General features: G+C 47.0%; 1 protein-coding gene and 1 long non-coding RNA gene across 8 annotated transcripts in view; one reads left to right on the top strand and one right to left on the bottom strand.

Moving 5' to 3' along the window:
• Positions 1-22,010, bottom strand: part of RHBDL3 (rhomboid like 3) — a 541,614-nt gene extending 519,604 nt beyond the window's left edge. Inside the window, exon 1 of one of the 7 annotated variants that reach the window (XM_069199957.1) lies at positions 15,295-15,392. Coding sequence is in view for 3 of the 7 variants with exons in the window: in XM_069199951.1 (XP_069056052.1) it covers positions 20,561-20,683 (123 nt within the window). In the remaining 4 variants the exon portion in view is untranslated. Of the gene's footprint in view, positions 1-4,737; positions 4,813-5,107; positions 5,182-15,294; positions 15,393-20,560 lie in introns of those variants that run through there. The other 6 variants (XM_069199951.1, XM_069199956.1, XM_069199952.1 and 3 more) reach the window with 6 other exon arrangements.
• The window catches only part of LOC138245917 (uncharacterized), a 153,286-nt gene continuing 133,867 nt past the window's right edge, over positions 5,187-24,605 (top strand). Inside the window, exon 1 of the long non-coding RNA XR_011194188.1 lies at positions 5,187-5,230. This is a non-coding gene — a long non-coding RNA (uncharacterized lncRNA). The remainder of the gene's footprint in view (positions 5,231-24,605) is intronic.

The following is a 24,605-nucleotide window of genomic DNA, read 5'->3' on the forward strand; positions in this document are numbered from 1 at the left end:
TTTCCGGGCAATTCCTTTGGCTTTTGATAAATCATGGTTTACAGCAATAGATCAGCTAGTAACCAGATTTATTTGAGCATACGGTAAGTGTAGAAGGGCGAGTCAATTAATGTCCTTACCTAGAGAGAAGGGGGGATGGTCTGTCCCGAATTTTAACCTGTATCAAATGGCAGCAGCTTTCCAATATATGCATCCGCTCATGGTGGGGAAGTATGGGATGACAGGGGCAGAATATTACCCAGATATCTACGAGCTATTAATTGGCCCGATAGCTAATAGGGGATTGCTGGTCTTAGTTGAATCTAGCTATTACAAGAAAGCTTGTTTTAAGGTATTAGAAGCCGCTTTCAAATGCTGGTGCTCCTGACGGAAAAAGGCAGGTCTTGGCAGGTTTAATCACTATATGCCAATAGATAATAACCCTGCTCTTCCAGAGATATTTAAAGATCGTTACTTTGCTAAGTGGGTTCTCCAAGGGGCTCGAAGGTTAGGAGACTTCTACGAGGGTACGGGATTCACAACATTTGGGGATCTCCGAGAAAAGTACGGACTGGAGCAAAAGGAATTTTTTAAATATCTGCAAAAAAGAGATTTTGTAAGCAAAATAAATGGCAGCATACAGGTGTTTGCAAAGAAACCACTCTTGGAGAAGGGAACAGAGGGGCAGATTATCAATAGGTTTTCTAAATTCAATGTTTACGTCAGAGCAACCCAATGACCTTGAGAAATACAGTAAGAAGTGGGAAAGCAACATTAATAAAGGAGGTATCAAATTTTGTGAATCCCTTGAATTTGGATATACTACGCTAATTTCTTCAGCACTACAGGCATAGCACTACAAGACAATATATGATTTATATTATACCCCATCTCAAATAGCTAAATGGGGGAAGGTCGGAGGGAACCCACTGCCCGAGATGCTCAGTATTCGGGGCTGACATTACCCATCTGTTTGCTACCTGTGTAAAAATAGAGACGCTGAAAGGGGAGATCCAGCAAGTGTTAAAGGGAGTGGTAGGATATGATGTACTACTTACCCCGGATAATATGGCTTTAGGGGTCTCGGAGAGAGGGGGAAAACCACAAAAGGCCTTTATTTTTATGTCAGTGGCCGTATACCGACTTTGTGTTGCATCTGCATGGTTAGATCCACGCCCCCCCCTCATGTCTGCAGTGGCTGAGATGACTTTTATCTATTTATTATCTGGAGTCCCCTTTTATCAACACAAGGGGAGGCAGGCTAGACGGAAGGGGCAGATAATATGGGGGCTATTTGGGGAATGGGTTCGGTCACGGTAGCGGGCCAGCGAAAAGGAAATAAGGCACTTTGATCGGAATGCATTGTATAATCGTCTGTTGATCTCCTTTTTTTCCTATTTTGTCTGTAATTAATTTTTTTCTTTTCCGTATTTTTTAAAAAAAAGGGAATCACAATCTCAAAATGTTGTGTCTCCGATGACCAATGGCCTAGCATGTGTTAAAGTAGCAGTTTTTGTTGAACCACTGCTGCTATCACCGCCATCGAGCCCTGTACTCTCAGAAATAGCCTGGCTCACGCTTCTTGACAGGTAAGTGCTTCCTCCAAAGAGAGGGCTCTTGCTACCAGAAGAAACACCTGAGTCATTGACGTGTCTAACAGGGCCTCAGGTAATAGTTTGACTTGTTCAGGTTTCCAGTTTGATTTTTTAACCTAAAGAAATGTACATAATCCAGACATTTGGTAACCCTCTTCACATTGTTCTGTGTTTTAGAAAAAGGAGAAAAAAGTAGCCACTCATCTATGTACGGCATTAATTGAATATCACCAGATGTAATACCAAAACTACTGATGCTAGTACCTTTGTAAAAAGCCATGGCAATGTTGATAGCCTAAAGGGAGGGACTCTGAACTGAAAACAATGCCCCTGTGCTGCAAATCTTAGAAGTGACCAGCTTTCCTAATGACTAGGAACATGAAAATAAGAATGCTGAATATCTAGGGCCATCATCTTCTGCCAACAGTGGAATCACCTGCCGCAGAGTTGTCATTCTGAAGGAAGTACTGAGAACAAACATTCAGTCATTTTAAATCCAAGACGGTTTGTTTCTGCCAATTTGGGAACCAAGAACAAAATCGAGCAAAGCCCTTGTGTTCTTATTGGGGGCGATGCCTCTGTTATTGCACCTTTTCCAACACGTGTGTTACTGCTTTCAGAAGAGAGTCTTTCCTTATTGGATCCTTTGACAGCGGAGATCTCTCATAGCCAAGGCAGACGTTCTTTTTAAAACTCTTCCATTTTCTGTTATTGGGCGCACCCACTTTTAAAATATAATTTTCATTATTATTTCCATTATTCCACATAGCTACGACATCCATAGTGCCTTATGCATATCGATGGAGCAGCAATATTTAACATTTAAGAGGTGGGTTAATGTTCCATAACGGTGGGAAACACCCTGCTAGAATACGCATGTATTACAGATTCTTAATTCTTACACTAAACCAAACCTCAACACGTAAGGGTTCTAATCCAGTACCTTCTTGGATATAGCTTAATCTAATTGACTATCAGATTACTGGGTATGAAAAGAAGAGCGGACCCCTCATGTACCCACAAATAGGTTTATCTTCAGCAGGTCCAAATTGCATTTTTCAATGGGAAATACATCTACATGCATGCCCATTTGCCCTTTATTAATCTGATCACAGTATCATTTGTATTTGCCAGTCTTCCCCCGTCATCTGCGGTTGATAGTCATCATTTTGGGGTTCTGATAACTGTGGTCAGATCTTTTCACCCAGCAGATCTCAGGCCTGGCCTCGAAATGAAAATTATAACTGCTGTGTGGATTGCACCAGCTTCCTCTGCAAAAAAGATTATTTTTGCTGCAACTGGTCTGAAAGGTTGAAGGATCTTCTTTTTTTCCGCTGTATTTTCTTTTTTTGTTTTGCTGTTTAATTAGGCCATTATGCTCAGTACCAAAGAATTTTTGACCTGTGAATGGAAGTCGATGGATTAATGATCTCTCTCTGTTGGGTGCACATTCCACATTTCCAGTCATATCAATCTTCTGGCCGTCAGGCTAGTGGCAACACAATCGTGGGTAACTTTTTTTTTTAAACACAAACTACCCTCACCTTTGTTGCTCGAACACCATCCTGGCATCCTGTCAGGAAGACTGAAAACAAAAAGCAAAGCGGCACCTTATGATGTAGCGATCAATGGAGTCTGTAAAAAGGCTTCACTTAATAGGAGGTCTGTTGTGGAGGCTGGGGCCTCGTAGCTTAGCTGAATGTGACAGGGAGGATGGGTTTGGGGGTAATAGACATTTGTTTGACATTGCCACCACTGCAACAGTGACAAATAGTATTTTGAAATAGACCTTCCCACAGAAAAGGTCACGGACTCCTGTACTTATGGTTCAATGGCTAGTTATAGTTTGAGTTATAATGGCCAGAGTCTTATATACACCACTCATGAAGCCACTCTGTATTGCTTTTATATTTCTATTGGTCAGCGTGCACTATACATGCACTCAATGGTACTCTACCTTTAATTACAGCACAGGTTTTAATGATTAATTTATATTGTATAATTGATAGGATGTGTTATGTCCTTGTAGCATGGGATCTAATAATCAGACGATTTTATACAATCCATTGGCAGTTCTTGAAACGTATAGATTAGGTTGTAATACGTATCCTTTATTGCAAGTTCAGTAGCCTGTGCTGCGAACATGATTTACTATAGTGAGATTGTTATACACTAACTAGGTTGATATCTGTATTTAAATCCATGTGTACAATGATCTGGACATAGTATACATTAAATAATCTGTTGTGTGTACTTGTCACACAGGTTGTAACGATCGCAGTCTATAATGTACACAGTAGTTTTGTCGCTGTACTTGTATAATGGGTTCTAAATGCCAGCCAGTATCATACACTCAGCAGTAGTCTACGAATACTTATATCATATACTGATCAGACTATATCACACAGACTAGACTGCTATGTGTACTTCGAGCATGGACTTACACTGCGAGACTTTATTCCTCGCCGAGATCGCTGCGTTGTGTACCTGCAATGGTACACACAGCTCGTCATCGTTAGTGTGTACGTGTGACTACCATTCTATGCGCTTGCTGTAATATACACCTGCTCATATCTCTTCTCTGTACGGCTTGAATATTTTTAATTCTAAAACCCATCGGAATCGTGCACTAACAGGTTTGTTTTGTATGAACAGACAACAGCAGTCCCTTGGGAGCACACGCCCAGTGGTTGAATGAAAGTGTCCGTCTGAGAAGCAAGCTCTGAGCCGCGGAGCTGAGCAGCCCATGATCCTGCCAGCATGCCACCTGGCACGCCTTCCGTGGTGCCCGCGAACAATGTGACAATTCATTGCAGCGCTGCGCTCACCTGGGGCCTGACACACATTTCAGCAGCTCTGGCATTGTTCGGAGAACAATGAGCGGTTGATGCCAGACAGGCAGGCACGTCAGGGCTTCGATAATTACACCCCTCCGAGCCTCCATGTTGTAGAGAGAAGGAAACATTACTGGACAGCGGCATTACAGGGGCAGTTTTACCAAGCAACAGCCGAGGCCACGGGTTCAGCCAAGACTGCGAGTGACAAGATGCCCCCTTCTCTTCGCTGAAGTGACAGCGAGGTTCACACTGGGTAACAAATACCTGCCTCCCTCAGGAAATCTCGACAAGCAAAGAGTTGGCTCGTCTCGGATAGAGTCAGTCACCTGTCAGGTGCCGCTCTGCCCCAGTCAAACTGTCCGTTCGGAGGCAGCTGGGCCAGTCGCGCAAACTCCCGCTTCGGCCTGTCCCGCAGCCCTGCACACTCTTGTGAGGACGTCCAGCCGTGGCCACCTTCCATCCCTACGCTGCCAACGCGCACTCAATGTATGCGGGACGTTTTATTTACTAAACACGTATCACCGGCAGCCGATGCTGATAAATCAATGGGTTTTCTTAAACAAATAATCTCGCTGCTAAAAACGTGTCATTAAAAGCCAGCAGGTGCGCTCGGCTCACTCAGTAATTACACCCATATTTCATCCTCGCAGCCACTTCATAACATCTAATTGTCTGTAAATTGAAAGGCGCCATTACCTCACGTTGAGACACAGGCGGAATAAGGTGATTACAGGATTTCTTCTACGGATGCTGGGAGGTCGGGTCCTTAGGGGTAGGCGCTTCCGGGTCACCTTCTGGTCTCGTGGCAGACACCCTGAGGTAAGCCCGCCCACTACTCCAATCGAATAGCACAACTGGAGTGTTTATTTTAGTTGCACACTACACCTCTGTAGTAACGAAACTGGAGGGGCCCCTCCGGACTCACTTAGGCCAGGTGCTGTGCCGAGGGGGCCCTCTGAAGCTCGCTCTCCCCACCACCGCGGGGTTGCAGGGGCCTTTGTAACGTCAATGAACTCGCCGTGAGGTTTCACCACTAAGTAGGTTTTTGCCACCCTTCAAACTTCACAACTCTTTAGAAATACCCCTTGTTTTTGCAGTGAAACTATAAATTAGTTGAAGCGTCTGTTATGGTTGGAGAAGTCACTCAATGACAAGCACACGCGTGGTCCCAGCGCACCTCCTACACACAGACTTACCTTCATAATGGCGGACCTAGGACGCCGCATCACTGCTGGAGGCAGAGGTCATCCTAGGAGGGTCGCAGACAGGGTGTGTGTGGATCATCCAGTCAGAGAGAAGGCGCGCGTGAAAACAACCAGGCAACTGAGGTGATCCGGGGCAGCAGCGGAGAAGACCAAGTGCTGAAGCACAAGGGCAGTTTTAGGTGCCGGTAGATGCTGTCGGGGATTAGACGGATGTGGTTAGCCTGGGGCACCCTCGGGTTTATGAGTGCCTGATTGTTTCTCTTTTTATGTATAATTTTTGGGTCTGGAACAAGCACCTATGCATGGATTTCATGCATTTTTTTCTTTCAGCATTTTTCGGTATTCTGACAAAAAAAGTCCATGAAAGGTGCTTGCAGGCGTCTCGTGGTGCTATTGTAGACTTCCGTAACCTGGCTTCCAACTAAATTGAGCGACTAACTCCTGCCGTCTCTGCTAAGGCCAGATGCTTGTTCACATAAGCTATATTTGTCCTGTGGCAAAAGCTCGACCTGGAATATGGAATAAATGTGTTTCCTAAATATAACGGTCTATAAGACGAAGTGAAGCCTATTTAAACATAGTGTCTGGTTTCAGATCCCCCCCCCCACGCAGCACGAGGGAAGGAGATGCAAATGAGAGGAGGGGATGAACTCTGAATGACCATTTGTAATTGGGCAATAAAACTGCATTGCATCTGGTAGGGGCACTGCTCCGTATAAAGGTGTGAGTACTATTAATGATTAGAGATCAGTGATCACTTCTTTCTCCTAAATAAGAATAGAATACCTGATTACTGAGCAACAGAGAAAGGCACAATAGACCAGAATATAAACATCACAGCAGGACAGAACAGAATAACTAAGAGTGAAGCCAACGGGTGGCAAAACTTTGCTGTCAAGTCATAAATAATGCAAGAAGAGCTAAGGGTGGGATCAAATACATGATGGGCTTACTCAGTCTGACCACGGCGACCAGTGAAATCTCTATTAAAGTCTGTTGGATGCTCCATAACCCGAATCATTAATGGTGCCAGACACCATAAAAAGGGATACGCCATATATTAACACACACACACGGCCATGTTAACACGATTAAATGCCATTAGCTATGGCAGGACATCCACCCTGAGCACCCTCGGCCCCTCTCCCCACTAAAACTCCCCTTCTTTTGGGAACATGCAGCTTAGCTCCTCGTGCGCTGCCTGAAAAACAGACAATAAAACGCTTACATTCTTTCAGACTTCAGAGGCGCCTGTGGCCTGCTTTGCAGGATGACTGGACCGCTGTCCCAAAACCGGGACATCTATTTAAATTTAGGAGAAGCGTCGGTACACCGGAACAGTTCTTTGAAAACTGGGGCTGACGGGGAAATCCGGGACGCCTGGTCTCCCTCCCAAAACCCAGCCTCCACTCACCTCATTACATATAGCTACTTCAGGAACATGAGCAGGGAAGCGGGTCACTGTCGGAAACCAACTTGATACAGCTTGCCTTTCGCCTTACAGCAGAAAATTGCTACAAACTGTTCAAAAAAGCTCAAACAACTTCCTTTTGTCTCAGCATTTTTTATAAATATTTTGATTCGCAGATCGACCACTTTCTTCTTGCAGCATTTTTATTTCTTGTGTTATCCGCTGGCAGTCATCAATATGAGCCCTAAAGCATTTGAAGTGGACCATTAGGCAGCACGGGAAGCATTAAATTACCACTAGATTCAATCGGGGTGAATGATGGAACATCACTATGGACACAGTATATGGGTTGTGAAAAGGCTGCTTTTGCTGACAGATCCGGTCAAGCAAAACACCCATGTCTCAACTAACCTAACAGGGTAACTATCACAAAGATAATCTAAACTTCCCCAACTCCAAGAAACAACCCACCTTCTGTGGCCTAATGGCCAGGTCCAGCACCTAACGCCATATCCATGGGTATCACATACTTACAGATCTCATGGCATGGACGTCAATTACGGACATCAGAGATAGGACCCCAAGATTACACCTTTCTGGAACTCACCATCCTCAGCTCTAGACAACTGTCCATCACCAATCCTCAGTCTTGCCTTTGTGGGCCTCGTTGTGCCACCTCTGTGGAACCCACCACCCACAGCTCTGGACAAAAGTCCAATTGCAAATCCTCACAGTCTTGCTTATTAGGACCACAAGGTCCACCCTCTTTGGAATTCACCATTGCTGAGTTCTGGCACCCCATCCCAGCTCTGATCCTCGCTGCCTTGTCTATCTAGACACCAGGGTTCCACATACATGGAGTTTATGATTCCACTTCAATGGATCCAACAATAGTACAACTCTGGAACAAGTCCCATTTCTGATCATCACAATCTTGCTTCTCTGGAAAATAAGGTGTTTGTAATCAAGGATACAAAATAAATTGAATTAGTAATCACTCATACTTTCTATCAGGTTGGACATGGTCGCAGTTCACACTGCGCTGTTTAGGAGTGTGGTTCTCCTTCAATCAATCTCGGAACTGAATTCCACCCCTGCAAATGCACTGATTGTTGCAACGCAGGTAAACAACTGCATGGAATATCATTGAGTGATATGCCTCGTCAACTCTCTACCCGGGGTCTAAATAAACCTGATATGTTGTGCTAAAACCAAGCACCTCCAATTTCTGCTCTGCACATTAGGTTACCTATGTCTTGATGATAACCCTTAAATAACTATGGGTCGAAATGCTGTCAGTACCCTTCTGGCAAATCAGCTTTTTTATTAGAAGCCATACAGCTGCATTGAACCAATGACATAGGGGCCTTATGCTGCATACAATGTGGATTACATCTATTGCCTTGATTGTATTGAAATACACATCCTGTTTTTTACCATTTTTTTCACTCCCCTCTGCATTGTACACTGTGTTTACTTGAGCACTGAGCGCTTGTTGTAAACAGCTATTTTTGTTTCCCTAAATACTATTGTGGTCTGATGTCTACTTCTGGTTGATTTATTTCTTTAAATTATGCCACTATTCTTTCATTAGGAACCAACTATTTGATATATTGTTCTTCAATATATATTGTGTCATTTATTACAAAGACCTTGCTTCCCATCACAAACCATTTGTTTCAATATACATATCACTCTCACATCATCAACATCCTCTTCTACGCTGGCAACACGCAACTTAACCTCTCCCTCATAGACAAGACACCCAGTGCCTGGATCTCGCTCAATGCCTGCATGACAAATCACCCACTGGATGAAGACCAACTGTCTAAAGATGAACACAGAGAAGACCGAAATCATGAGCTTCAGGAAGAGCCTATCACCATGAGATGCCACATGGTGGCCAACAGAGCTAGGATTGACACCCGCCCACACCAAGAACCTCAGGATCATTATCAACATAAAACTCAACATGACTGCCCAAGTCAATGCCTTCACACCTCATACTTCCATATCCTGCCTCAGACTTCCATATCCTGAAGATGCTGAGGAATATTTTCAAATGATTCCCAATCAGCACCCAGAAGCACGCCCTGTTCACAAGGAAGCTAGACTACAGGAACACCCTGTATGAACAAAACTCTCAGAAGAAGGCTGCAGACCATTCAGAACTGAGCAGCCAGAATCACTCTCAACCTCCCCTGCCTCACTCACGTCACACCTGAAGGAGCTCCACTGAATCCCCATTCACAAATGAGCACAATTCAGACTCCCCACCCACACTTTCAAGGCACTACATAACACTGACCCAGGATACCTCAACAATTGCATCAGATGTCACAAACCTTCCAGACACCTCAGCTCATCTGGACCCATATTTGCACAAACTCCAAGCATATGGAAAACCAGATACGGCAGTCAAATCATCTCCTACATTGCTCCTAAAGCGTGGAACAACCTGCCAGTACACACAAGAGCCTCCTCCTTCTCACTTCTTGAATTCTGCAAGAAGCTGAAGACATGGCTTTTCAAGTAGTCCCACTAGGCCCAAGATACAGTTAGACAACAGGATACCCTCCTGGGTAATAGTGCACTCTACAAATCTGCATAACATATATATGTTCCCCTGGTTCCTGGAGGTTTATAAGGGCAGCTCTCTCTCTTATATTGTTTATCTGGAAAAAAAGGTTCCACTACTTGAGGCAATGGACCAATCTCTCCGGACCTCACAGAACCACAGCTGTAGCACACCATCCCAATGCTTTGGAAATTGCAATCTACGCTCCCTGAACATCATGGTCTAAATAATAGGATCAACATTTACTTTACCCCTGTGAAATGCTGACTTACTGTCACTCAGAATATCAATTACTACTGTTACAGACTCAATTGTACACAGCCCATCAACATTAAAAGGCTAAAACTGGCTGCCTCCTCTACTGCAGGAGGCAGCCAGTAGAGGAGAACACAAGAAAGTCTTTAAGATCACGAAGATAGTCAGTGGTAAATCTCTTGCAATACACAATAGCACAATCATAGGCACAGAAGGCAGACTACTCACATCAGAGACATATCAGGAAAGCATGCTTAGCCAAGCACTTCAACGATGTCTTGTGCAGGACAGTACAAGTAAGTGAAGCAGAGAGACTTGTATGTGAACTCCGCCCTACCACAGAAGGAGGAAATCATCATTGTGACCCAATCTCTCAATAAAGGAAAATCTCCTGGCCAAGCCAATCTGAATGCAGAAATGTTCAAGGAGATCCTGAAACATTAGCCAAGATCCCCCAACCAATGTACATACTGATTTTGTAGGAACAGAAGGTACCAGATGACTGGAACAAATTAATCCTCATCAAGATTTCAAAGAAGGGTGCATCAACCAACTTTAACATCTGGCAAGGAGTCACCCTTCTGTCAATCTCAAGTAAACTCATGGCAAAATGTTACTACAGCACAGTTCTGATGCTGTGGACAAGCAGTTAGGAAAATAACATGCTGGATTCAGCAAGAGTACGTTGATCATATCCTTACTCTACACAACATAAAGCAGTGCACAGAGTTGCAGAGACAACTACTCATCAACTTCAATGATTTTGAAAAAGCCTTTGACAGTATCCATCGTGACAGTGTCTGGCATATACTGAGAGCTTAGGGTACACTACAGAGCTTCTGTGATAATTTTATCTACAAGGTGGCAGACAGTGGGTATGTGACATGGATGCATAATGTTGTTACTCTTCAACCTAGTCATCAACTGGCTGATGCAATGCACAACAGAAGACCAATCCAGAGGCATCAGGCAGCTTTTTTTCTTGACACTGGAGGACACTGATTATGGGGATGACTTAGTCTTGCTATACCTAAATATCAGCATATGCAGAAAAAGATATATAGCCTCAACATCTGTGCACAGCAAGTGGGTCTAAAGATCAACCAAAGAAATCAGTAGTCATCCCACTTAACATGACAAATTTTTCACCGATCAAAGTGGGTGGAGAGGACCTTGCCGTAACTGAAGAGTTCAACTGCCTATGCAGAACTATCACACATGATGGAGGGGCAGGCACTGACATCAGGGACAGACTGAACAAGACTGTGAATACCTTCAGGATTCTGATAATTATGTGGAGGTCATCTCATTACAGCACCATCACCAAACTGAAGCTTTTCCAGGGCGGTGTTCTGTCCACACTCTAGGGTCAGAATGGAGACAGATGATGAAAAGCAACATCAACAAACTGTCAGTATTCCACACCAGTAACCTGACAAGAATCTTGCCTATTTTCTGGTGGTGAACAGTTTCCGACCTGGAACTGCTCAACAGATGCAAGTAGGAGAGCATAGGCACCATCATTATGAGAAAAAGGAGATAGATAGGACACATCATCCGAAGAGATCAAGACCATCACAAAAATAGCTCTCTACTGGTTCCCAGAAGGCAAATGGAAGAGAGGCAGGGCAAAGAACACATGCAGACAAACTACTGTATAAACAGAAATGAAGACCCAGACCACAGCTGGGCACTGTACTGAAACCTTTGCAAAACAGACAGAAGTGGAGGTCCTTTGCTGCTGTCCCTACATGCCAATCGGCATAACAGACAGTAGGAAAGAAGGATAAAAGACTGAGCGAGGCCTCTATAATCCGACATATTTCAAACTGAACTGTGCAACAAGCACTTCAATGAATGTGTAATTGTGCTGGTATATGGCAATCGTGTATCCTTAATCTATTTGCAAATGCTAGGCTCACCAAAAGTGACAGAGTATTTAACGGGCCAACTGCAAAGAACACAATTTCTGTACTCTTTTGATGGGGTTGTTGATGAGCGTATCACTTTGTTGGGCAGCTTTGCAGGTACAGCTGTATTCATGTCATCCCTCCAGTCATATCTGCAATTCACAATCACTACAGCACGCAATGGAACACTGAGACGTCCTTGCTGGTAGTTGTACCTTCACACTTGAAGAGATGTCAAGGCTTCACAACAGAATAATACAGCAGTGTTCCTTTTGGCCACTGCTGTAAAGATAATACATTTTTTAAAATCAAGAGGGCTGTTACTGTACAAATCAAATATCAGATACATTATTCAATCTATTATCTGTCTTGTATAGGCACTGAAAGTCCTTGGATAGTATTTCAATGTTAAGGCAATATGGTATCAGATTACACAAAAAAGTCAATAGGTTTACTGATGTAGTTGCAGAATTATGATTTTTAGCATATGGTGAGCTTTTAAAGGCTGAAATGTATTGACTTTAAGAATATTGTTCTGAAAGCGCCTAGAAATCATATGGATGCTGAAATGTGCTACAAAAAACACATAACAGAACACAACAGACCGTAATACTACGGCTGAAAGATATCATGTTTAATTCATGCTGCACCTTCCGGAATAATTATCATTTCGCTCGAATTATTTGGGACACATCGCATGTTCTGTGTATGTGTAAACTCCTATTGCAGTTTTGTGACAAGCTGTCGAGAAACAAACCTGCTACTTAATAAGACATCAGAGACCAGTGACTCTTCTTGCTTGTGTCATTTGTGTGGTCAGTGGCGTAGCTCCAGGAGGAGGTGTTACACTCCCCCTTAAAAATGTATTCTGTAGTAAATAGCTGGGTACACATGCTTTCATTCGGGTAATGTGGAGTGTTTGTTGGATCTCACCTAGGATTTTTAAATGTTCACACTTACAAAAAACACACACTCTCTTGTCTGTGATTCAAAGGTCGTAAAATATGTTGGATTAGTCTGAAAACTGTTGTTTTAAGTGCCCAGAACAATCCGCACTCTTCTGTCTTCCCACTGCCCTTAAGCACCCATATTGTCCTTCTTCTCATAAGTGTTTTAATGTCCCAGAGTGATTGGTGGGAAATTTGAAGCTCACCCCGCAAGCAATCATACTGACCAAGCTACACCCCTGTGTATAGTGCAGAGCTACCACAGGTGCGACCTCTGAGTCCTGTTCATTTGTAAGAGTTAAAGTGAGTAGGACCTAGCACAAAATGGTTGGAGGATGCTTGGATGGAGTGTGGTGTATGAGATAAACTGGGTGTGAGTGCGAGGGCCAGGGATGTGCTCCAATCCTATCCCAACTCAGTGTGCTGCTGTCGTAGAAAGGTGTGCTTCACGCATAGTGGGAGGAAGTCCTACATGAGAAGCGCAAGGCATCATGCACAGGGACCACAAGTGCTCCAACTGCGTTACTACAAACTTGACATTGTTCTGAAGGTCTGGCTTCTCTGAAAGAGGTAATACAAAGTAGCGAGTCTACACATCATGCACACACTGGGACATCTTGAAGTCTAATTTGGAGCACAGGTGATATTTCAGTGTGCATTGGTAACCGTATGCTGAACTTGAAGGGATAGATATGGACAATGAGTCTCTGCTCCTGTCAGACATTGAAAATATGGCTTCCCTCTTATCCAGTGACAGGGAACGTGCAACTAACAAAACAGTTCCTGTTACTCTCCCCCTACTAACTGCCACTATTTCTTGCTGTACCTTACAAGCAGTCACTAAACCCCAAAGGAACTACGCCACTGGTGATCATGATCTCAAAAACACCTGCACTAATGCACATATGCGTAAACCACAATACATGGGGAATAACCTCTCTTGGATGAACTGAATATGGAGCCTTAACATATACAAGCTTTATTATGGCATCTGTTTATAGCTGACTGGTGATTAACGACTTCCGGGTTCTTGTTACATGGTCTAAGGTTATTCCTGAGTGAGATGCCACTGAAAGCCCTCTCTGAATATAGGTGAGCATCACAACAAACAGGTACCCTTTATTGCTATATCACACAGTCTTCTGGGGTCCTTTGTTGTCAGTTAAAGCTGCTTGGTATTAGCTGACCCACTGCAGTCTCCTTATATCCTTGCTGTGGTATAATTTAATGTAACAAGAGCATTTAAGAAGCGCTTCTTCACAGAAGTCGGTCTCTTGGCAGCAACATACCATAGGTTGACTGCTACCCAATACAACAGTACTCATTTTATAGTCATAGGAGATTAAAAGGTAGGATTTGAATCTGTAACCATACAGTCCAAGGGAGGGGGATGCAGTGTCCAGCTAGACACATTCTAGTGTTTTCACCAGTCACTCTGCTGAAGACTGGCTTCCACACTCACCCCACACCCATCCATCACAGGCATCACCAGTCAGGTAACACTGATAATAAAAGGGACCAGGTGCAAGTGCCCGAGGTCAGTTTTACAAACCTTAACTATGTATCTGTGTCATGAATATTAGTAGCATGAGGCCCTAGGGCCCCAAACACTACAATGGTGACGAAGGGGTCTTACCCCACCGGCCGTGATGACCTAAGCGAATTATTGCGATGAGAGGAGAGGTAGTAGCCATTGCGACAGGCTGCCAGGGGAAGTGTGCAAAGTACCACAAGGCGTGGAAGGAAAAAGATGGCAGAGTCTAGTTGTCTCCAACACGCCGCCGGGGAGAGGTAAACGTCAGCGCAAGGGACAGAGCGCCGATGGAGGATGCGCTCATCAAGGTATGCGAGGGCCTGTGCTAGGATGTGCCCCATATCGCCCTGCCTCATAGAAAGAAGGCCGCATTGCAGCCCCACCTGCACATGAAGAGACAGTAAGGGCTGTCCTGCAGCTTCAAGATTGTGCCTCCCCCCCCCCATGCTCGATTCTGGCGCCCGCATGGGTAATAGAGGCTGTAATGACCTGCGCCGAGCCGGCTGTGTCCCCACTGAGGTGCACCGACACGGAGCACCGGTGTCCAGACACTGCCCCCCCCCCCCCCTGCCCCATGGTGATAGGGCTACACTGGTTAGGAGAGTGGCGCGAGGGCAGGGATCAGGGTTGCATCTGCTGTGAAACAAGACGGGCCCACCCCAGCACTGAAGGAGCCCCGCACCAGCATATTGAGTGAATGTCCAGGCCAGTGGTCAGAGCAGAGACTCCAGCAGCCTGACAAGAGAGACCGGCAGTGGTCCTGCCTCCCACCAGGCCGAACGTAGTGCAGAGGCCCGGAGGAGACCTGCAGTACAGAGGAGCCCCGTCCCCACCTGCAGTGCGGGGACAAAAGAGAAGGAAGGATGTGCACGGTGGGAGGGCGGACGGGTCAGGACACGCTGCCTCGAAAGGCACCAGGCAACCCTGCTGCATGGCAACGCATGCCCCCACCCTCACAATCTGATGGCAGCTACAAGGACTGATACAGTCCCCAGCGCTAGAAAGGCTGCCGTGGCCGCAACGGAGGAGACTGCCCAGCATACCTGATAGGTGGGAGGAGAGGTCCTGGCCAGTACTGTCTCCAAGGACAGATGAGCTGCTCCAGTGCAGCATGGCTTCCCACCAGCATGTACGCCACGAGGAACCAGCAGCCGTAGAGGACACGATATGGCCAGTGAGAAGTGCTGGAATAGCACCATCTAGTGCCACTGGTGGTTACTGCACTTCTTCAAGTGGAAGAGAAGGTGTTAGTCAAATAGGTCTGCAGTGCCAAGAAGGCTGCCGTGCCCACAGTTGAAGTGGCAGCAGCACTCACGGACGTTGCCTGCCATGCGAAGAGAATGGTAACCCCGCAAGGAATACAGAAAGAAGTACAAAGCTGCCCCAACGAAAGCTGCCAAGCCTCCAGTGAAAGCCAACACCCTGCAGCCAAGTTCACGCAAGGAACAGTACTGTCTGCTGCACCCCTTACTGGCTGCCCTGCTGCAAACACAGTTGAAATAATGGCACCGTAAGCCCCACGTTTGGCATGAAGGGAACATATGATGCACAGGCAACGCCCTAGCAGTAAACATCCACCACTACAAGCCCGGAGAATGGGCATGACCAGCGCCAGCAAAAAAGGCACCCAGGAAGAAGGACAGAGCACAATGTCAGAGATGCGCTTAGGGCCGCACCGGGGAACCTGACACCAGGGCAGGTGCCCGAGAGAAAGACAGAGCCCTCTGAGAGCGAGATGCAACGCCAGGAAGAAGAGGCCGTGCCAGCCGGCCGCACCGCACCACAGTGCAAGATGGCCACTGTTGGCCCATCGTTGAACAGGTCAGGAGGAGTAACCGCCCTTGCCATGCAAACTAGACAGAGGCAGGAGCAAGCACTGCAATGTCGGGGCACAAGCTCTGCGCCCTCAAGTGAAGACACGAAGAAGGGAACGGTGACCCTCCAGTCAGGGAGCGGACCATCATGAAGATCCCGGAAGGGATCGGACAAGCAAGAGGTCCGTGAGCAGGAGGAATCAAGTCCTACTGACAGGACTAAGCCTGCGAGAGGCTGCGACCGAAGAAGATGCACCATCCGAGATGCAGCACATGACCAGTGAGAGGTCCATGTGATGCAACATGCGACCCGTGGCGAAACACCACATCAAGAAGAGAAAAGGAGAAGAGAGAAGGATGTAGCAATACACCACATCGTGAAGGTTTGAAGAAAAAGGATGTGACAGACCTGTCACATAGAAGATCTGGAACACCACAGGTGTGCAAGACAAAGGGAGAAAAGCAATAGGATTGAGGACTCATACCAGTACTCTAGTGGGCATCTATCACCACAAGCCAGCCACCAGGGTGAACTGTCAATGGAGACAGCTCTGCAGGTGGACCAACTGGAAGCCGACAGCATGCACAAACCGTGTTCAGGCCCCACACTTCACAGTGAGACCGTCCTGCAACCTGTCACCGGCTGCTTGACATCGATGGCGTCCCAATTGCCAACTGCACACGCCAAGCAAGAACGGCACGTGGCCACGAAGTCCCTCAATCATCCCTTCTCCAAGAAAGTCACTGCCACCTGTTGATCTACGTAAACAGATGGTAAGATTGTCATCCTTACCAGGTGCATCACCCAAACCACCTAAGGAGCGGAGCCAATGTCAGCGAAAAGACCAGAGGTTGACTAGACATCCATGGCACCGTTGGAGGTGGACCATCCAGAAACCTGCTGTGAGCCCCCGTGAACCGGACACCTGCCAGAAAGAGCATGCTCGAGCATTGGATCAGCCACCCTTAGGGTTGCACAAAGCTTGGGCGTAGCCCTATTGGGAGTTCCACAGTGACCCCTTGGCGCAGCCTATAAATGGCCAGCACAGTCCACGTGGTCCCATGACAATCCAGGTCATCCTCAGTCTTTGGAGGTTCGCTATCCCTGGAGCCTGAATGCCTTCCCAGAAATCCTTGAAGTGGACTTCCCACCGCTCCTGATGCACCCGCATCGAACTTCTTCAATAGACTCCCACACCGTGAGCCCCGGTGGGACAGGACCTCCAGTCCACGAGTGCACTGTGATATCATGGACAGGCGATTGATGTAGCTAAACTTCATCAACAGTGCAATTCATGTCCAGAACAGTCTGGTTAAATTACGGAGGTGTGCAATGATCCCAAGTACCCAGAGCCTTGCCTGTCCACGCAGCATGTCCAGTGGACTGCTGCCTGAATAGACTCAGTGGTATTTATTCTAGTGTTTTTTGTTTCTCTCTTGTAGGTTGGACTTGGTTGTTTCTTTTAAATAAAGTTTGGAAGGGTTGTAGAGTCCCGCTGGACACATTCTAGTGTTTTCACCAGTCACTCTGCTGAAGACTGGCTTCCACACTCACCGCACAGCCGACCATCACAGGCATCACCAGTCAGGCGACCCTGCTAATAAAAGGGACCGGGCGCAGATGCAAGGACAGCTGTACCAACCCATGTCATGTATATTTGCAGCATGAGGGCTTCGGGACCCAAACACTACAGGGGCATGGGATGCATTAACCCACCGAAACGTTATACCCCGGAGATAACCTCTGGCTATGTCTCTGAAGGAGAAGCGTCAGTCTTGCCTAATGTCCCCGCGCGCCCGTGCTCCCTCCCCCCTGCAGGCTGGGGTTACCTCCGTGCATGGCTCACTCTTACTAATGTAGCTAAGCACGGAGCTGTTGCCCCGTCTCTCACGTCCTCCACTGACCCCGAGATCCAACCGAGGAAGATACCAGTGAAGGAATGGAGCGCGTGCACGGAGGGCTGCGCGCACCCGTGGACGGTGACCTCATCGCGGCGTCACGTGCTGGGGAATTCACCGCGTCCCTAGACCTGCAGCGTGCGCGGCCCCCTGGGCCTCAGCGGCGGGCGCAGGCATCCGCGGAAAGTGATCTCATTACCAGCCCACGTGCACCGAAATTAGTCGCGCGAACAACAAGGTGCAGCGTGCTGTTGTGTTTTGAGAGAATTAAAGGCACAGTTCACAGTTATCGGCGAACTTCTCGGCACAGAAATTCTGCATTTAAAGGGACAGCGTCTGTACTTCTCAGAAGAGTAGTTCTCCATTTAATGGGACAGCACCTGCACTAGTTTGCATTGGTGTACCAATTTTACTTCACTATAGGACTGCTATATATTTTTGGGGGAGTATCCGCACACCTCAGTAGGACTTTATTACTTTCGGTGGTGCAGCATTGCTTTTAGTGTAAGGGCACTAAAACTTCTCAGCAGAATTGCACTGCTTCTAATGCACCAACATGGGTATTTGTAAGCTGGAGCTCGCTATGTTTAATGTACGGTCTTCGCCCTTCTCAGCTCAGCAGGTTCTTTTCCACGGGGCACTACTGATACTCTTCAGAAGGGCTGCGCTGCTTTTCACGGATTACTCATACTCCTACTGATATTGTTCATGCTTACACTGCCTTAAGTAAAGTGGAACTGACACTCAGCACAGGATACCGCTGCAAACAGAACTGCATTGCATTCTTCAGCAGGACTGCAATATGTTTAACTTTGTTATTACGTGTCAGTAACAGTGCTGTTCTTTAAATTGGAGAAGAGATGCGGCCTAGTGGCTGACATGCCAACTGGGGCGTAGGTTTGTCAGTAAGACGGGGGTGGGGGATGGAAGGGTCAGCTTCAATTTTTCCGACAATCGGGCTGGCATATAATGTATTTACACATTATATGGCAGGGTGCATAGGAGGGGCATGAGGCGAAGTGGAAAGGAGAAGGATTGGGGCTTGGTATGGGTACCAAGTAAGAGAAGACAGTGCTTTAAATGGGCCGGTACTCTCCGGTACTGAGTACCGGCACTTTTTTATTTTGAGAGGGAGAGTACCGGCTTATCTCAAGAAAAACGTAATACTTTTAATTGGAGAGTACCGGCACTTCTCAGAAACAAGCAGGTACTCTACTACAGAGTACCTGCACTTCTATTTTTCCATTTAAAGCACTGGAAGACACAATATTTTGTAAAATTACCAACAGTTTTGACAACTTCAAAAACTGAGAGAGAGTGTGTGCTTTTTGTATCTGAATGTATGTACAAATTGCTGGTGAAATCCGACATCTCACCGCACCCGACCGACAGCACCGGACCCAATAATTAATCAGAACATTAATTAACGCCCCGCCCCCAACCTGCGCCACTGTATGTCAACCGTAGAGCCGGCGTTCCATTGTTCGTTTAAACAGTCGGTGAAAAACTTTGTGATCCTGGACAAGGCACTCCATCATTGCAAACAACACTCAACAAGATTTCAATGCTATAAGCATACCTGCTGGCCGGCGATGGAATCTACGTGCAGCATGCAGGGCAAATGTAAGACTTCCTGTGGGCGGACTTAACTCAGCATGACCTTACTCCACCCGTCGTAGATAAGTGTAACCTTCCCGACCTCCAGCTAACAGGTACAATCAGCTGTTACCAGTCGCCTAACAAGCATATCATGGGCCACGGTGCAAGCATGGAAAATGGCCTCTTTGGCTGCAGTAAAATACATCAGTTATTAGGGTTCAATGTGTCCTCTAAGACGCTGAGCCCCGGTGCTACTGCACCTGCCACACTATTGGCTGTTACATGTATTTAACTGCACCCGTCGACTCTTCCGGGAAATTCACAATAACTTTTAAAGGGTCACAACCAGCACATCGGAACGCCCCGGCATTACAATTAGACGGGCGGTGCCAGAATTTCTCTGCAACCTTTAGCATTAAAAAGGTGCTGTTTTTTGGACACCTCGGGCACATTGAAACCTTTTAAGGATGCCTTCAAATGGATTGTTTGGCACATCTGAAACCCGTGCCAGTGCCTTCAGACAGCAGCCCTCAGCACAGTCCCCTCACCTGCAAGCTCCTGAGTGAGTTCGGAAGGGACCCTCCGCAGGTCCTTTGCGGGGCTCCTCAAGTTTCTTTACGCCCCTGGTTTCAGCACTTCATAAAAACTGTCATAGTTCAAATCATACTGCGCCTGACCACCCCTGAGTGCGCTGCGACTCCTGCCATGGCACAGCCCTTTCTCATAAAGTTGTAGTCTTAAAGAGACAGCCGTGGCACTTCTCTGAAATCCTGCATCTCTAAAGACGCAGTGACGGCGTTTGTGAGGCGCAGAGCGATGCCCCAGCACTCTTGCACATTTTGCATTTTGATTTAAATATATATATATATATACAGTATATGAAAAGCATACAGTGCCGTCTGTGCTGGTACAGCTTATATTGTGCGACAAGGACATCAAGAAGCAGTGGCATCAGACAGTGCAATTCAGCATGCTGCTACAAAATACAGACACTTACATCCTCCGGGGCCATGGGCAGCACTTCCACCGACTCCAGCACCTCGATCTCCTCCGCCTCCGAGCCGACAGCCACCGCCGGGGACGGGTTGACAGGCTGATCCGCCCGGATTCTCTCCCCCATGACTGGAAGAGGCTCCCCGGCTCTGCGATGAGGCGAACCCTAGCCTAAACTTTCAGCAGGGGCACAGCCTGCCGCCAGGTCCTCCATGCCTCCTGTCAGGAGGGGCGGCACAGGTCCAGACGCATGTTCCAGACGCTTTGGCACCGCCAGCCGGCCCGGGCCCCCCGCAGAGAAGCTCAGACCACCCGCTCCGCGCCTCGGACAGTGCGCAACATAGACCCGTCTGCTCCCCCCGGCCCGCGCATCCACAGCCTCCCTGGCACCTTTTCAACGCCTCGCGTGGGTGCCCGCGGACCTCCCTTGGCACTTCCTCAGCGCATCGCCTGGGTGCCAAGAGGCCTCCCCTGGCACCTGCTTAGCCCCCACAGGCGTGCCCCTGGCAGCTCCTCACCAAAGTGCCAGGTGGACCTCCGCTGGCACCACCGCACCTCCTGGCATGGGCGCGCAGGTGATCTCTCCTGGCACTTCTCACCTCCCGTGCAGGTGCAGACAATCTCCCTTAGTATCTACTGGGCGACTCGCCTCTGCGCCCAGAGGTCCTACCCTGGCACTTCCTGAACTCCTGGCGCGGGTATTCAGACGACCTCCACTGGCACTTCTTCACCTGGCGCAGACGCTCAGAGGATCTCCGCGGCACTTCCTTTCCTGCTGCTGATGGCTCTCGAAGGACCTTCTTGGCACTTCCTGAGCTTCTGGGGCGGGCGCTTCGAGGGCACTGAGCACTGGGTACTGAGGCGCCCTCACTGGCACTTCTTCACTCTTTGTGCAGTCTCCAGAGCACCTTCTTGGCACTTCCTCACCCCCAGGTGCGGGTGCTAAGAGGACCACTGAAGCACTTCCTCACCTCTCGGTGTGTGTATTGAGGAGCCCTCCCTGGCTTTTCCTCACATCCAGTGCTGGCGCCTACAGAGAAGCGCTCTCACCGGCACTTCCTCGCCTCCTGGGGCCGGCTCGGCACTTGCTCACGTCCCGGTGCGGGTATTCACAGGACCTCCCTAGCACCTCCTAGTGCGGGCGCTGAGACGGAGCACATCACTGCACTGCACAGCAGAGAACGAAGAGTCCCGTATCCAGGCAGGGTGGAGAGGACGCGGAGAGGAATTCACTCCGAGCAGCAGCTCTGACATGTCCTGTCTCAGACATCACCCCCCCCCCCCCCCCCCCCCCCCAGCTCCTCCCGCCTGCAGCGCACCCCGTGCAACGGGAGGCAGCGAGGGACACCCGGGTCAGCAGCAGAAGTGGGTGCCGGAGCGAGGGTTTTTGGCATTAATGTTACACCGCTGAAGTCCCAGGGATTGTGAACAATCCAAGCTTCACACGAAGAACAAGTGTAGCAAATGAGTCATATGTGGAAATCTGTTTTCAGTCAAAAAATAGGATTTGCCTATCACCAAGTAAAGTGTTTTGATCCTATTAAAATATTTGTTTCCATCACACATCAGAATTACCAAAAATATACTTAATTTGTTCTTTCCTAACTGTTGATATATTATGCAATCTGTGAGTTATAATACAGGTATTTGAAAACTGTGCGTCAGAAGCAAAGCTGACAGCCTACAGCCTTTCTTTTCACACACTCTTTGCCCCAGTGAGATTGTCAGAAAGTTCACCATACTAACTCCCCTAACTCCAGTCAGGATAAGAAAAGTAAACACTGATCTCCATGTTAACCCTTTAGCTGCTGGACCCCCCTCACTCCCCCCATCTACCGGTGCTGAGCAATTTTTTTGGCTATTTGGGGTAGTTTACACTTAACCCTTCATAACTTTTTATCCACACAAGCTATCCATGCCAAATTTGTGTCCTTTTTTCCAACATCCTAGGGATTTTAAAGGTACCCAGAATTTGTGGGTTCCCCTGGAGGAAAATAGGAAATTAGCCAAAATACAGCGAACATTTAGTTTTTTCCTGAAAAATGGGAAAAAAGGGCTGCAGAAGAAAGCATGTGTTTCTTTCCCCTGAAAATGGCATCCACAAAGGGTTTGTGGTTCTAAAATTACCATCTTCCCAGCTTTCAGGAACAGGCAACTTGAATCAGAAAACCACAATTTTGGCATTTTACCGGGACATACTCCATTTTTACTATTTTTTTTGTGCTCAGCCTCCTTCCAGTTAGTGACAGAAATGGGTGTGAAACCAATGCTGGATCCCAGACAGCTAAACATTTCTGAAAAGTAGACAAAAAGTCTGAATTCAGCAAGGGGTAACTTGTGTAGACCCTCCAAGGTTTTCCTACAGCCCGTAACAGCTAAAATAAAAATATATTGAAATTGAGCTGAAAAAACAGCCATTTTTCTCCAGGTTTTACTCTGTAACTTTTTCCTGCAATGTCAATTTTTTCAAAAGCAACATACCATTACGTCTGCTGGACTCTTTTGGTTGCGGGGACATATAGGGCTTGTAGGTTCATCAAGAACCCAAGGTACCCAGAGCCAATAAAGGAGCTGCACCTTGCAATGGGTTTTCATTGTATACCGGGTATACAGCAATTCATTTGGTGAAATATAAAGAGTGAAAAATAGGTATCAAGAAAACCTTTGTATTTCCAAAATGGGCACAAGATAAGGTGTTGAGAAGCAGTGGTTATTTGCACATCTCTGAATTCTGGAGACCGCATACTAGCATGTGAATTACAGGCCATTTCTCAAATAGACGTGCTTTTTACACACTGTCTTACATTTGGAAGGAAAAAAAGTACAGAAAGACAAGGGGAAATAACACTTGTTGTGCTATTCTGTGTCCCCCTAAGTCTCCCGATAAAAATGGTACCTCACTAGTGTGGGTAGGCCTACTGCCTGCGATAGGATATACAACATGGACACATCACATTTTTCGAATGAAAACTGACATGTTTTTTGGAAAGTGCCTAGCTGTGGATTTTGGCCTCTAGCTCAGCGGGTACCTAGGGAAACCTAGCAAACCTATATATTTTTGGAAACTAGACACCTAGGGGAATTCAGAATGGGGTGAACTGTGGGGCTCTCACCAGGTTCTGTTACCCAGAATCCATTGCAAACCTCACAAATTGGCAAAAAACATGTTTCCCTCAGACTTCAGTGCTGGAAAGTTCTGGAATCTGAGAGGAGCCAAAAACTGCCTTCCACCCAGCTTTCCCCCAAGTCTTCCGATAAAAATGGTACCTCACTTGTGTGGATATGCCTAGTGCCTGTGACAGGAAATGCCCCAAAACACTACGTGGACACATCACATTTTCCCAACGAAAACTAACCTGTTTTTTTGCAAAGTGCCAAGTTGTGGTCTTTGGCCTCTAACTCAGCCAGCATCTAGGGAAACCTAGCAAACCTATACATTTTAGAAAACTAGACATCTAGGGAAATTCAGAATGGGGTGACCAGTGGGGCTCTAACCAAGTTCTGTTACCCAATATCCTTTGCAAACCTTAAAATTTGGCAAAAAACACACATTTTCTTCACATTTCGGTGATGGAAAGTTCTGGAATTTGAGAGGAGCAACACATTTCCTTCCACCCAGCATTCCCCCAAGTCTCACAATAAAAATGGTACCTCACTTGTGTTGGTAGGCCTAGTGCCCGCGACAGGAAACACCCCAAAACGCAACATGGACACATCAAATTTTTACATTGAAAACTGACTTGTTTTTTTAAAGTTCCTAGCTGTGGATTTTGGTCTCTAGCTCAGCTGGTACCTAGGAAAACCTACCAAACCTGTGCATTTTTTGAAACTAGACACCAAGGGGAACCCGAGGATGGGGTAACTTGTGGCGCTCTTACCAGGTTCTGTTACCCAGAATCCTTTGCAAACCTCAATATTTGGCAAAAAAAACACGTTTTCCTCACATTTCGGTGCTAGAAAGTTCTGGAATCTGAGAGGAGCCACACATTTCCTTCCACCCAGCATCCCCCCAACTCTCCTGATAAAAATGGTACCTCACTTGTGTGGGT

This window comes from Pleurodeles waltl, chromosome 7, assembly GCF_031143425.1.
Source record: "Pleurodeles waltl isolate 20211129_DDA chromosome 7, aPleWal1.hap1.20221129, whole genome shotgun sequence".
Classification (NCBI taxonomy): domain Eukaryota; kingdom Metazoa; phylum Chordata; class Amphibia; order Caudata; family Salamandridae; genus Pleurodeles; species Pleurodeles waltl.